Source organism: Idiotropiscis lumnitzeri, chromosome 3, assembly GCF_059441095.1.
Source record: "Idiotropiscis lumnitzeri isolate Australia: NSW breed Sydney's pygmy pipehorse chromosome 3, RoL_Ilum_1.0, whole genome shotgun sequence".
NCBI lineage: Eukaryota > Metazoa > Chordata > Actinopteri > Syngnathiformes > Syngnathidae > Idiotropiscis > Idiotropiscis lumnitzeri.
The window spans coordinates 14,314,828-14,330,117 of NC_142393.1; the positions used below are offsets into that span (position 1 = coordinate 14,314,828).

General features: G+C 40.4%; 1 protein-coding gene across 1 annotated transcript; it reads left to right on the forward strand.

Annotated features, from left to right (window-relative positions):
• The first annotated feature begins 5,159 nt into the window (after positions 1–5,159).
• vwa1 (von Willebrand factor A domain containing 1) lies at positions 5,160–15,025 on the forward strand. The gene is made up of 6 exons (XM_088292216.1): positions 5,160–5,620; positions 9,043–9,600; positions 11,792–12,121; positions 12,204–12,479; positions 13,000–13,269; positions 14,003–15,025. Exons 1-6 carry the CDS (start codon positions 5,536–5,538, stop codon positions 14,029–14,031), a joined length of 1,548 nt encoding a protein of 515 aa, XP_088148342.1. The 5' UTR covers positions 5,160–5,535; the 3' UTR covers positions 14,032–15,025.
• The last annotated feature ends 265 nt before the right edge of the window (positions 15,026–15,290 follow it).

The window sequence follows — 15,290 nt, forward strand, 5'->3', positions numbered from 1 at the left end:
CCTTTGTGTCACTGAGCACAACGAAGCGCTTGGGGCGCATGGGGGGTATGGATGGATTTTTATTTCCTTTCATATTGTTGAACGGCAGTCAGCATGGCAAGATTCAGCCTACGTTTGTAGTATCAGTTACTCTGCTGAGGTTGTTTGGGAAACAACCAGTGAAGTGTTTCCATGAGACATCATTAGTGGTCAAGCTTTTCCCATGTAGCTGGAGTCAGAATCTGAATCTCTCTGTTCATGTAACCTTTCATCTCACGAAAATCATTACCAAGATGTAGTCAAAATCTGGGGCAGCATCTCCCCTGGAACTGCACTCATCTGTGCCTCATTTGATGCTTCAACCCTTCACTTTGTGCTCTCGCTAAACCAAAAATATGCACTCTTTTATTCGTACATGTTCTTTCGGACAAAAGACCCCATTGTCTGAGCTGACTTCTTGAGGCGAGCCAGGGCTGCTGAAGAGAGAACTTGCACAAACCCAAATTGGCAGAATCAAAGGCTGTGACATTTCACTGTGGGAACTTGTGGGTGTTGGTCTCAGTGCTGTTGTTTATTACAAAACAGATGTGCCAACTATAGCCAGAGAGAACCAGTAGTAGAGATGTTTACTTCAAGAAAGTTAGCAGACGTGCGGAAACTTGAGTATGCACTTTGAGCTTCTCTGGGAAAATGCAACTCAGCTTCTTAGTGGCGTGTGTTTAACCTAACTTGTCATATTTGTTCGGCCGAGTCCAATATTAAGCATTTCAAAGTCTTGGGTTCGTGTAGGCAAAGAGTTGAGAATTTGAGGTCGAGACAGACTCTTATATTTTATACTAGCATATTACATGGCTGTTTAACAGGGATGAGCTGCAATTTCTTCGAATGAGCTGCTGCTGCCCGTAATATTAATTAGTGGTATCCCCATTTAAGTCACGGATGGCCCCATTCTGAAACAGGTTATCAATATCAATCTGAATAATATCTTCCTGGCATTTAAATGAGGATTTCATCTGTGATGACTCACAGCCATGTTAGGAAGACGAAACAATGTCGCTAAGGTTAATGGTGAAATGCCTTAACAGATGGAGCTTAACAGTAAAATACTGTACCCACGGCGAACGTACACAGGATGCTGTTTAACGATGGCAGGAAAGTACCACTGACGCAGGTCGGGAGGGACCATCCTCTCAGAGCAACTCAGGAAGGTAGAAGCCACTTGTCTGCATTTTTGGTCCTCTTCAAATCCCAGTGAGGGGAAGTACTGTCAAATCCTTGTCTCTATTTTTGGGTTGTATTTTTTTGGTTGGTATTCATGATCTGGTAAATGATTAAAACAAACGCATGTAGAGTTGGCTATATCTTCCTCACCTTTCATAACCATCACCCTTGGATTTATTTTCTCGTTACGCTTTCGTCTTGATTTTTGGCCTTGTTTACTGAGGGCCAGACTGCATTCTTTCTCATGACTCATGCGATACCAAACCTGAAATACCAAAGACTGGCTAAAAAAGTGAGAAGAAAGATTTTTAAAGAGGACCAATCCTGGCTCAGCTACCGAAAACAGGTGAGCCGTGATTGGTCGTTACCTGAGCCCTGAACGACTGTGATGTCATTTACAATTGACCCGAGATGGCTAAAATCGAGTGGATTTGGCTACTTAACTCATATTGCATAAACGCAATATTAATCACAATGCCATGTTTAGACGACTGAAGGCACATGGAACATATTATTGCAAATATTTTTGGGGGGTTGACTTCCCCTTTAATAAGTAATAATGGGTAGGCTGCTTACACAGTTCCAAGCTATGAGTTAAGCAGTGTCTCATTGAATATTTCAGCCAAACTCTGCTGCTACAATTCCATGATATCACACCCTCAATGAGATGAACAAAATGTCATCAAGTTTTCCATTAGTGATATTTTACAGTTTTTGCCTCTTCTTCCTGCACCTCCCACTGAGGGTACTGCCCTCCCTGAGACTGAGCTAAAGTTTACTCCAAAGGACTGATTACTTATTTTCTTCCCCAAAATGTTTCCACTCCGGAGCAGAGATGTTATGCCAAAATGTACGCAAATTGCAGAATCTCACATGCAGATTGAGATGCTCGGACGTGCTCACACAAGACTGTGTGTTTGAAAACAGCTGGAAATGTCTGTGGACTGATGTGCAATACAGTCCAAACATAGACTGACGCGTGTGCGCATACGCTACACACGGGTAAGTCAGCTGTGTGTATTCGCTGTTTGTGATTGAATACACACGTGCAAAAAATGAGATATGCTAATACTTTCCCATGGGAGAATTTTCTGTGCACTTCAAGATGATTGACTGCCAAAACACTTGAAGAGCACTCCCATATGTGGTTATAACACAGCCATTGACCGTGTACAGTCCTGCTAATGCTCATGTAAGAACATGTTCAGTTCAGCAGAAGAAGGTCATACAAGAATTAATGTAGCATGTCGGTATGTTGTAGCGTAGCAACATGATATTTCATTTTAGCAGTGACATTACATAAATAAATAAATCAGCAGATTTAGATGATCACACATGTCAGAGTTGAAGGTGCAGATGCAGTTACAAGTAAGTCAAACAGCGCAAGATTCAACTGGGAAACTTCCCGGTCTTTGTTCTACTGTAGTTGTAGAGTACTGTTTAGTTACTGGGCGTGTGCATCAGAAAAGGGTGTGTTCGTAGTCAGTGTCTTCACTGGAACAAAAGACGTATTTCAAACCAAAGTGTCACAATGGAATCCAGACCTTTGTTCAATCCCACTTGAATTCCAGCATCCTCCCCAGTCCATTTATCCCACCGGGCCTCCTTCTGCCTTTGTTTCCACTTGGCTTCTGTCACACAACACACTTACAAACACTGTGTTTAAGTAGTTGTGGTGCCTTCCTTGTGAGCCAGAAGTTCCCAAATCTCTTCAATGGTTGAAACTCTTTTACCCCACTCACAGTTTAAGATGCAAAAACACAATTTGTTTTAAAATAAATTTTTCGGAGGACGATCATGGAGTTGAAGTGGACTCTGTTATTGTTTTCATCGAAGGTTTTTTAAAATGGCCAAGTCAGAATACAACGTGTGAGATGCAAATGCTAAAAGAGAATGGTAAGTAGTAATATAAAAAAGGGAATATTAAAATTCCAAAATGTTTTCTACTGGCTGACTCTATTTTTGTTATGTCATAATTGAGACACCTCTAATGTAGCATATTTGGACCATATTGCATATGTTTTTTTCCTCTTTAAACTGCCATGGCACATAAAATTCTAAAACTTGGGAGCATAACTTCATAATTGTGTCACTTGAACCATGCAGTGTAAAAAAAATAGTTCAAGTGGGGCCACTGAAGGTGAAAAAAAATATTTGGGGATGACGCGCCAAGTGATTAATCGGGGAACAGCGTTTATGAGACTGGATAATCGCTATGTTAAAATCAAATGTTGTGATATAAAAACACCCTGTATTTGACTGGCAGTGTCTAAAGGCAGTTCAAAGAAAAAATGCTCCAAAGCGCATCAAGTCCATTGAGGATCATCCAAAATCAGCTGCTATTTCCCTGTGGTGTTTATGACTTCATATCTATTACTGTCAAAGTGGGAAGAAGATGTGCTGAAGTTAACATGTATTTCTGTCCTTGCAAGTGGGGGGGGGGGGGCTTTTCTGTCTCACATCCAAGATGTTGATGCCAGAATGGTGAACACGATCTTATTTACTATTCCTGGTTGGGGAACGTTGACAGGGGAGGAGTGAGGAGAGACGACAAGTGAGGTAAGTCAAGTTGGAAAGAAGGCGCCTGAGGGTTATTACCGTGGTGCTCCCTTCAGAATAAATTCTTAAAGGGAACATACAGTAGTCGTGGTCAGGTCTCGAGTACCTGCGTATCCATCTAGTGTGAAAAGAATCAACCAAGTAAATCTGTAGTTATCTTTAATGTTAAAAAAAAACAAAAAAACTTCTATTTTTGGGGGGAGGCGCTAGAACAGTGATTTAAGTTGGAAATTGTTTTGCGCCAAAACAATTTGCTGAGTTGTTTTATTTTTGGTTCTTTTATCTTTAACGTGGGTGGCCAGTACAAAGGAATACAGTTTTGTAAACTCTTGTTTCTTTGTTATGAAATGTGGAAACACCAATTACTGAAGCACTATCCTGCCAAAGGCAAAAGTCAAGCTGAGCTGCACTGATAACACAGATGAGTGTTCGCTAAAAGTATTACAAAATTAACTTTTAATGATACTAATGTTAATACAATATTCGGCTAAGTTGTCAACATAGGTTTGGGGGGGTCACACAATGACACCCCAAGTGTATTTATTTAGCTTTGTGTTGAAACTGTCATGTTATTTTTGATTTAATATTTAGTTTCATGTTTTTCTTAAAGTGTTTGTCTTGTGCTCTGATTGTGTTCACCTGTGCTTGTCGTCTCACTCCCAAGTGTGAACCAATCAGCTCCCTCCAACCCTTTGTGTCTTGTTCAGGTGCTCCTCGTTGTCTCGTTTCTGTGTTTGTATTTAGTTCCCTAGTTGCTTTCACTTCTTGTTAGTCCATTGTCGCTGTCGTTGTCCTTGTTGTTGTCCCGGTCAGTTGCTATTCATGTCAAGGTGTCCTGTCTCCTATTAATTGTCTGTCATCCGGTTCTTTGAGTTTTTCAGTGTTCTCAGTCTTAGTCACGGTCATAGTATTTAGTTTCTTTTCTAGTCCTTGTTTTGTTGATCCTTGTTATTTTGCCTTTTTTTTTAAATATTTTTGTTGCTCCCAGTACCTTGCTTGTCTTTTTATATTTCAATTAAACACCATTCAAATCCTTGCTTTCCTGCGTTTGGGTCCTCCTCAACCTCCACCTCAATGTGGCAGAAATGCTGCCTTCACAAGTGCTCATGCAATTGAATTGCACGCACTTTAATTGTAAGAAATGTGGCACTTACTGTACTTGCTTTCTCGGTTAAACGGGTGAATTTATCTGACAACTTTGACAAGTTCAATAAAACACATGATAGTCATCATCAAAGTGTTTTAGTTGGAACATGTTTTGTGATGACCAAACGAATATGATAGATCAAAGCTGTTTATTTCATTGAGAAAAAAAACGTTGCATGTAATTTAAGTAGAGAGTGTAGGTCTGTGCTTCTGATTAGACCAGAAGTGGGGTCTTCCTGTCTGTGAGCGCTTATTTTATTTTGAAATCCTCACATTACCGGAAACGCAACACTTTATTCCCGCGACTTTGACATCACTATCTCAGCCTTATTTGCATGGCGGGGCACCGTCAGATTACTCTGAGGGCGAACTCGGCGTCTAACTTAAATTTTTATTTCCGAGCGTTCTCCTTGATGAGTTTGTACAAATTAAGCGAAGATATCAAACGTGAAAGACAGAAGTATTCAATCATGCTCTGACTGGGATTTTCGTTTTCAAATTTGGGAGTTCGACGCTCCTGCCGGATTTGGTGGATTTATAGTCGTCCTTCTACGCCACAGCAGCACCGAATTGTTTTAATTTCATGTAATCATCTGGGTGGAGTGGACCATCAGATTTGTCGCAGCAGTAATGGAGAGACACTGGGTGCTGACATGGTTGCTCATATATTGGCTCCCGAAAACTTTGAACGCACAGGCTGGTGCACCTGAGGGAGGTGAGTCCAATTTAAATTCAATTGAAAAAAAAAAGTGTGTCCGCTGGGGGAGGTTCAAGACTGAACGATAAGACGCTCATAAAATGTTCGAACACAATAACGTACAGTATAGTTGAACAAAGGACCATGCAATATGCAATAGTGGCAATTAGGAAAACGGCAGACAAAAGATCAGAGATGGCCGTTTTGATTTCGCATAAAAGCCTGAAGCTTAGTGTAACCTATTTTTTTTAAGTTTATATATATATATATATATATATATATATATATATATGTATGTATGTATGTATATGTATATATGTATGTATGTATGTACACTAATGGTATTGTAAAAACAGCTGTTGAAGGACTACCGAAATCAGAGAATAATTGATGAATGACTAATCGCTTAATTTTGACATCTCTAGTTTATTTGATGCAACAAAAAATTCCATCAATGTGTCAATCGGTCTTTTAATTGTCACTTAGATAGATAGATATCTATCTATCTATGAAAAATATGACATGTCATAATGTTATTACAACACAAATAGATGGTTCCTTCAAAACAAAAACTTCAAGCATCTAGCAGGCTAAACTCAGTGGTACATTATAACCGCTGAGTCTGTCATGGAGAATTAATATAGGAGTTGTGAGTGAGATGCTGCCACTTTGCTATGTCCACGAATAGGGGATGATCGAGTTAATCTCCCCCACCACACACACACATGCAAACTTCAGCATAAAAAAAGAAATTGAGCACCTGTTAATATGTGCATGTCATCGACTCAACCTAAATATGTAATAAGGAAAAGCGGATTTAAATTCAAGGTATCCATTTGTGGAACAATCTTGATTGTCAAATTAAAACATTTCAGTTCATATCTATTTTCAAGTAATCTGTAAAAGTGCTGTTGCTGAAAAAATCTACTTGATACTGTGGTACAATTTATAGATTATAGTTTAGTAATCTCGAGAGTTAATTGATTTTTGTTATGTATTGTTAAATTATATTTGTGGGTGTGTCTTGAATGTAATTGTTGTTCATTCATTTGTAAAGGGTAGATGTTATTTTTTTCAACTTTCTGTATTTCTGCCCCCTTTCCTTTCTTTTAATTCAAAGAATGAAATAATTTTAAAAAAAAGTAGAAATAAAGGCAAATTTGCTCGAATACTAGTGAATTTTGAAAACAATGGCCTTATTTAGTAAAATGAACATTAGAATCCAGCAGATTGTTTTCTGTAGTACCATAAAGCAATCTGCACTTTACATTTACTCCCCCAAATATCCTCCCCATGTGTTGTGCAGGTTGCGAAACTAAGGGGTGCGGTGGCCACGGGAGGCTTCATCTTTCAATCATCAAGTCAGTCAAGTGCTAAGGAGTCCACCAATAAATCCGTAATGAATTTCTTATGGGTCTAGTCACTGCACTGTTCATGAACTCGAAAACGGTTACCAAAGTATTGAGACACATCATAATCAGTCAGTTAATCAGTCAGACTTTTGTCTGAGAGAATCACTACACCAGTTCAGTTGTGTTTTACTTTTTAGATAATTTTCAGATGTTTAGTTCCAGTGTCAAAATGTTTAAACTGTGCATAACATTACAGTGACTCGCTATAATTTTATTTTCATGAAGTCCCACAACGCTTCTGTTTTAATGTTGTGCATGATGGTGTCACTTATTTTTAGCTGGTACCAGATGTAAAAGGTTTCAGAACGACTGGAGAAGACGCTTCTCTTAAGTTATTAATACTTAATCTTACCAAAACGTTTAGGAAAATTCTTTTTCCACCGTCCATAAAGATTTGCTTGGATGAGTTTGGTGTGGAGCAAACTGACAGCCCCTGACCTTTAAACCCATCAAACGCATTCGGAATGAATTAAAAGAGAGAGACAGCAGGCTCTCTCTCAGAACCGACTCCATAGTGCCCTCCATTTTCAATTCCTCTAGGTTACCTGCCAAGCATGACGCCTTTGCACGTCCAACCTTTATGTTGGATCTACAGATGTTTAAGATAACAGCATACCTACACAAAGGTGCAGATGGTGGGGTGGGGGTCCAGTTATTGTGATATGGTGAAGCCCCACACGCTCCAAAGTCCAAACAGTGAGACTTATTGTAAAGAATTCTCTATGCTTATGGATAACCAAGCAGCAAGCAGTTATGCGTGAGTGTGTGTGTGTGGGTGTGTGTGTTACAATTGTGTATGGCTCCGCGCCTTGCCGCACACGGTGAAACCTTCCAACTTTACAATTTGTCACAACATTCAAGTAGGATGAAAAAAAGTTATTCTGTAATTCTGATTAGGATCGTTTTTGTGGTTGCTCTCTGAGCGCCTGTCTGATATCTGACATATACAAGTTTGCTTTCTTTGCTCCCAGTCATGGTGTGAAAATCGGGCACACCATATTGTTATATTCTCCCTCATTTGATGTCACTTTCTGCGCGCCGTGCATGACCATCTAAACATTCCTTCCCGTCTCCCACATGGAACTACCCGCAGACCGCCCCTCTTTTTTTTTTTTTTTTTGTTCCTTCTCCCAACCTCCTTTCTTCTCTCACGCGACACCCTCCAGACAAATAATCATAATTTGGTACCCACTTCCCGCATGTGTGCTAATTTACTCTTTAACCCTTTGAAACATCGAAACTGATCAAACAAGAAAAACATGAACCAGACGAAACATGACCTCCTTGGTGTTATAAGTAACTCACTGAAAAAACGGAGAGGCGACTCTTATTGCTTAGCTTGGGAGCTTTTTATAAACACTCCACCTCTGGTGAGATCATATTGACGGTTTCACTTTGGGGTTGCTATATTTGTTGTGCCTTTGCCTTATCATCTCTGTAATTGCAATCTCTCGTTTTAAACTCATTTTATAAAACTTTTTTTCGGGTGGGAGTTGCGATATCGGATGCTGGTGTCAAGAGTGTGCAATATCTATATTTAAGTCAATGAAAGGCAACCTCTGGAAAACATTGAAACTGTTGGGATTGCGATTTTAGATTAACATCACAAGCAACCTGTTTGGAGAGTAATTTTAAAGAGTCACATATGTGATTGTGGGGGGGAGTTCCGAGAACGATTTCAAGATCCAGATGGGTGCAGATGTGTAATTTTGATGTGGTTAATTATAGGCATAAATAGTGTGAAGAAGAAAAGGAATGTCCTCTCAAAGTTTTCCATGTACACATTTTTTTTCCAAAGCTCAGTCCCTGTTGAATTGTAAAGATAGATTCAGAAAATTACTTAAGTAGAGAGCTGCACAGTTATTGACTCAAGTTTACAAGATAAATAAATACATTTTTGCATATAATAGATCAAAATAAATAATCCCCCCCTCCTATAATATGTAAATCACCTTCAACTGTAAGTCATCTGACAAATCAATGCGTGACTTTTAACTTTCTGTCACCCTCTCATATTTTTGTGCTCAGTTCTTAACTGCTGCGAGGGGGACGTCCTTTTCCTGTTGGATTCCTCCGGTAGCGTGTCGTCCTATGAACACTCCCGCATGCTCGACTTCCTCTCTGAACTCATCCTGCCGTTTTCCCTGGGGGAGGATCAGGTGAGGATTGGACTTCTACAGGTGGGCACCCAACCACGCCTTGAGTTCGGCTTTGATACCTTCCGCACTCAAAGTGGCCTGCAGGGGTCTTTGAGGGCCACCAAACCCCTCAGGGGGGACACCAACACCGTAGAAGCACTGAAGATTGCAAAGAATCGAGTGCTGAGACCAGGACCTGGGGACCGGGCTCGTCCGGGGCTGCCTAGGGTGCTGGTGTGGATGACAGATGGAGTGAAACCGGGTGATGTGATTGGCCCAACGGCTGAGCTGAGGGAGGAGGGTGTGGCCGTGCTGGTGGTCTCCACCGGTCATGGTAACTATCAGGTGTTGAGGCAAGTTGTGTCGCCTCCTGCTGAGAACCACCTGTACTTCGTGGACATTGATGACATGAGCATCATCTTAGAGGATTTGCGGGATGCCATCATCGGTGAGTTGGATGTTTATCAAGGGCTAAGACTAAGAAGGTGTCTGAAATCTATTTAATAAAAGATCATAAACGCATGAGATGGACAACATTAGAGCAATCTAATTAGACACTTGTTATAATTGCTTTGACTGGAGTGATGTGTTGCTGTTAAAACAGTTTTGAGAACATTACCACAAATTTGTGATTTTTAGTATTCCCCAAATTTTACATTTACATTTAATAACAGGATCCCAAAATGAATACAGTCATTCGCAATGTATTGTCCAAGCATTATTTTTTTTCCTGAATGGAGTCCATGCAGTACATGGAGACATGTACATATGGATGTAAAACATAATGCATATTTGTTTCTTTAAATGTAAAAATTAATCCAAAAATTGTGACTATTTTCAAATGTGCAAATGTACTTAAAGGGGAAGTCAAGTCAAATATTTTCTTTAAAAATATATTTTCTCTGCCCCCCCACTTGTCCAAATTCCCTATTCTGATGAATATTGCATTTGTGGAATGCGGAATATGAATTAAGCAGAACAATCCACCCTTTTCTTTATTCATTGCTGGGGGCGGACATTTTGCCCCTTGCTGTGGAGTGCAAACGACCAATCGCGGCTCACAGGTTTTCTGTGTTTGGTCATGCGACATTTGCAAGTTGAGCACTTAGGCACTGTGATGTCATTTTCAGTCGACAGCAGGTGGCGAAATGGCTGCCCCCTGAGATGGAAAAAAAAAGTGTTTATTTTGCTACTTAATTCATATTCCACAAACGCAACATCAATCTGAATAACGTCATTGGACTATTGGGGGCACGTAGAAAATATTATAAAAGAAAATGTTTGACGTGACTTCCCCTTTGAACTGTCAACATTTTGTTTTATTATTATTTTTTCATCAGAATCAGAATGCCCTTTATTGTCATTATACTTAGTGTACAACGAGACCGGAGAGCTACCAGTCTAAGGTGCAACAACAAGCGAATATTATTTGCATTTATTCTATTTATACGACTGGGTTTGTTTTAGATCCAGTAAAATTGTCAATGCAGCTTTCAGTAACAATAATGAGGCAAAATTACATCCATTTATTTACGATACAAACTTGCTCTGTCTTGTAAAGCCACCAATAAACTATGCTGAGTCATCTCGCTAGTGCAAGGCCATTGCTCTTGGATGGACATGAACATTTTTCCTCCAAACTGCAATGACCAGTTGGAAGTACCATCCTCATATCATGAGTTGCATTTCGAGTTGCTGTACTTCACCCAAGTTCCATGCATGCTGCTGCAGACATGAACACTGGATGGCAATCCAGAGTATGGCTGAGCGCATGTGTAATGAGAGAGCATGATCTATTCAGGGATTAATGAGTTGTTACATCCCACGCCACTGTGTCAGACAAGACACATACAGAAGCATATATTCTTTCCTATATATAGACTGAAGAACCTGCCCAGTTTGCCTGTGCCAGATTAGGTAGCTGCCTTGACACCCCCCCGGGACTCCTCAACATTTGACATTGATACTGCGGCTCAAAGCCACGTTGCATTGCATGAATGGATTCATCATAACAAAGACCAACAGATAACTTCACATGTCCAGATAGCGTCATCTCTGTGTCATTATTTTGGTCTGACTGGGTTGGCTATGTCAAGGTCTTCTTGCAGGGGTTATGAATGCGTTGAGAAACCCAAGAGGGTTTGCGCTTTGGTTTCTTGTCTCTAGCGGAGACATTTTTAGCACTCAGTCTTGCGCCATCGTCTGAATGATATTGCAGTTTTTGCATAGTGATTTTTTAATTGGGGGCAAGTACAGAGTGTACTGCATAATTAATTTCTATAAATGTACTTGTTAAAGATACAGGTATATATTTATTGGGTCTGTCTGACCTTGTGATTCTGCTGGCACGCCCCATGGAATGCAATGGCCACAAAAAAAAAACAGCATAGCATTTTCTTCATTAGACTTTGGGGTACAAACAAGAGATGATGATTTTTGGCAGCCTAAAATCTGAGGAATTCAATTCATGTACTGCAGTGCCTGCTTGTTAGGTATTTGTCATATTTTACTATGAATCTACTGTATGTCATATTGGTACATTGATTTTTGAAAAAGCACGTTAGACTCTCATTTTAGTCTGCAGGCTACTACTGAACGACCACTTTTATTAACATATTTTTCCATTACATCTTCCACAGAGATAATCCGTGCCGAGCGTATAAATGTCCGAGACGTGTCGTCCAACGCAGCCACGCTCCAGTGGCGACCAGTTCTGTCCGGTTTGAATGGCTTCTACGAGATCCGCTTCGGTCCGCTTCCATCAGGCGGGACAGGGAGTGGAGGAAGCGGGCCTGGGACCAGTCCGAGCACTGGTGGTAGCCAGTACCAGAGACTGGTCCAGTCATCAGATTCCAACACTGTCAGGCTAACTGGCCTGAAGTCTGACACCACCTATACTGCCACTTTGACGCCAGAGTCCAATGAACAAGCTTTTAACACTCTGTCGGTCACCTTCACGACACAATCAGGTTGGATTTTAAACCCTGTAAACTTTGCGGCATGAAAATGTGATATTTCCTTTGATTTTCTTTGGTCTCGCCGTGCCACCAGAGGTCCAGAGTCCTGCTATGGTCACGATCTCAGAGTCGGGGCCGACCAGTGTTCGAGTGAGCTGGGGTCCTCTCCAGCCCGAGGCTGTCACAAGTTACTACATAGAATACTCTGCCCTACCCACTGGAAAGTTGCATACTGTCACAGTGGACAAACGGCAAAACTCCACGCTCCTCAAGAACCTCCAACCAGATAGCACCTACTTGGTCACCGTTAGCGCCCGACATTCATCAGGCAAAGAGAAGGCAATGTCGGTAAAAGCCTGCACGCAGGAAGGTGAGCTATATGAACAACTTGGTGGCTAACTAACAATGGCGGATTAATCGGGACCAACGAGGCCTTTTCTGCTCCAGCAGAAGCACGGACCTAAATTCACTTTCTTAAACTTACTTAAAAAAAAAACAAAAACAAAAAAACTCCTTGCTTCATTTTGTAGAATTTCTCTTGCTTGCACTGCTTCCAGGACTTGTTTGGCTATTCCATTTTTTTGTCCAATCCGATCGGAGCGTTTATATGGTGCAATGTCAATCTGATCTGCGCTGGGCCTTCAGAATCAGTGGCGATGACAGATGTAATTCAAATTTCAGAGTATTAGGAATTAGACAGTTTCTTTAAGCAATCAAATACGATATGGGCCTCAGAAGACCAGTTGGTGGTCCTGTAGTTTTTTCCGTCTGTTTGGTCCGAGCAGAAGTTGTTACAGCCGACTTAATGGCTTTTAAGGGGGAGTATTTATTTATTTATTTATTTTGGATATTATTGGTGTATGCCTCCTAAATTCTGATTTGTTTTGCAGTAACTCCGGCCCTGGCTGACCTGCAGCTGACCACAGTGGACAGCCACTCGGTGCAGGTGGACTGGAAAGGCAGCTTTGATGGTTTGAGGGGCTACTGGCTCAGCTGGGAAGGAAAACAAAGAGTGGCTGAGCGCTCTTCTTTCTACTTGCCTCCCAACTCTCTGTCGACGCGACTCACCAACATCCCTCCTTCTGCACGGGTGTGCGTGTCACCCATTTACAAGACCGCACGTGGAGAGGGACTGTGTTGCACGGCAAAATTTGCCTCAGGTGAGCAGCAAGCTCTGTGCGTTTATTGGTCCCACCCTAAACAACATGCAGTATACCATAAATGTTATAAAAACATGCCCAGTGAGAATTTTAACAGGATATTTCTACATTGCGAAGTTCACTTGTTGTACATGCGTTCTGGGACTGCTGTTGGAAGAGAATGTTTTCGTTTGAAACATGCTGCATGCATCATTTGGGGATCACTCACAATCAATGAAAAATTTGCTCAAATAACCTATTTCAATGTAGTGCCTAAATCTTTTTTTTCAGTTTTTTTTTTTAAATTGAAAGAGGTTTTATCCAATGTGTACCTTTACCCTGATGTCACATTGGCAGATTTTGGATTCAAATAAAATTTGTAACCATGTATGATGAAGACCTGATTTTGATTTGAAAATATTTATTATTATTATTATATTTTTTTTCTGCATGCACTGTCATGGCGCATAAATAAAATATAAATTTGGTCTCTTGAACCATGTTTTGTAAATGCAGCCAGTCAGACTGATTCTGATTCTAAATCCTTCAGATTCATCCTGACCACACATGAAAGTTCAGATTAATCTGAAAACTGAGACAGGTCATGGAACTAGTAATTAAAAAAAAAAAGTAAAATGTTTTATTTTACGACGACTGTGGCATGCTTTCGTTCTGGTGCTGCACTTTGCGCGAATACAAACTCTTAATTTTACCACTATTTTGGCTCATGTGTGTTTTCCTTCTGCCCTTCTAGATGCATCGACGTACGGCTACCGATCTTAGCACTGCCTAACAGCGAGTGCACCTAACCAAACATGGAGGCTCATGGCAAGAAAAGCAATGTTGACTTTTCATTCATATTTCTTTCCCATGACTCTCATCACGCTGTGGATATCCTCCAGGAATGATGTGTTGCTTGGCGTACTGAGCACTCGTGTGGAAAACATTGACACTAAGGAGTGGTCCCGTACAATGTGGAGCATGCTGTCAGATGGAATTTGGAACACAAAATAGCTACTTGTGTTTATATTTGTACTAGCTTGCCCGGTTAAGATGTTTGGACTCTGTGTTAATGCTGCCCTATTCAGCTACATTTTTAGAATGACATTTCAATGTAAAAAATATTTAATAACATCCATCTTTTTAAATGCAAAATTTTCGTGCATAGCTGTTCCATTAGAGGCCTGTTTGTGTTTGTTAAAAAGTGATTAATCTTAAATAAATAAATGTATTACAGGTCTTTTTTTTAAAGGCCACTTATTGTAGCCCCCAAGGGAATACATTGGGTGATTGATGTGGCTTGTTTTGGAAAATGTTTTGCACCATTAGGGAGTCTCATGCCCGAAGCATTTGTTTGTATTTTTTTAATACACCACAAGAGAAAAGTTAACTTTTGGTCTATTCTTATAAGTACTTGTGAACATTATGTTTGACAACTTTTATATGACCACATACTGTTCTGTAATAACCCTTCAGTTTGAGTCATATTCATGACTGAACAAATCTACTACTAATGTCGGAAGAAATATTCGGATCCCATCATTCATATTTATTCACCCCACATAGCTGGGATTATAACTGTATACATTTGTAGAAGTGTTTTCATTTCAAGCCTGTTACAGAGTTAGTCTTTGCTGCCCTCTACTGTCAGCATCCACAGCAGCGTCCTTTCAATATGCTCTCTGTCCCCTATGAGAATTTAAAAAAAAAAATTTTGTTGACCTGCTATACTTTGTAACATTGGCTTGCAATAAAGTCATTTAATGTTTTTTGTTTATGTACATGTATGTTTTGTGGAAAATGTATATTGAATCGTTATCAGTGTATTTCTTTTGGGTGGGGGACGGTACAAGTTTATCTAAACATCATTAGCTGGCTAATTTACAAATCCGCTTACCCCATTATGGGCTTATTATGGTTTTATTAGTCTCCTACTTCTTCCTTCTTCTCCTTGAACGTGCCCAATGCAAGTAAGAGCGCACTGTTGGTGTTATAGGGATTGTGGTACGCTTGAACGCACGCTGCGGTGTCACGTCTCATCA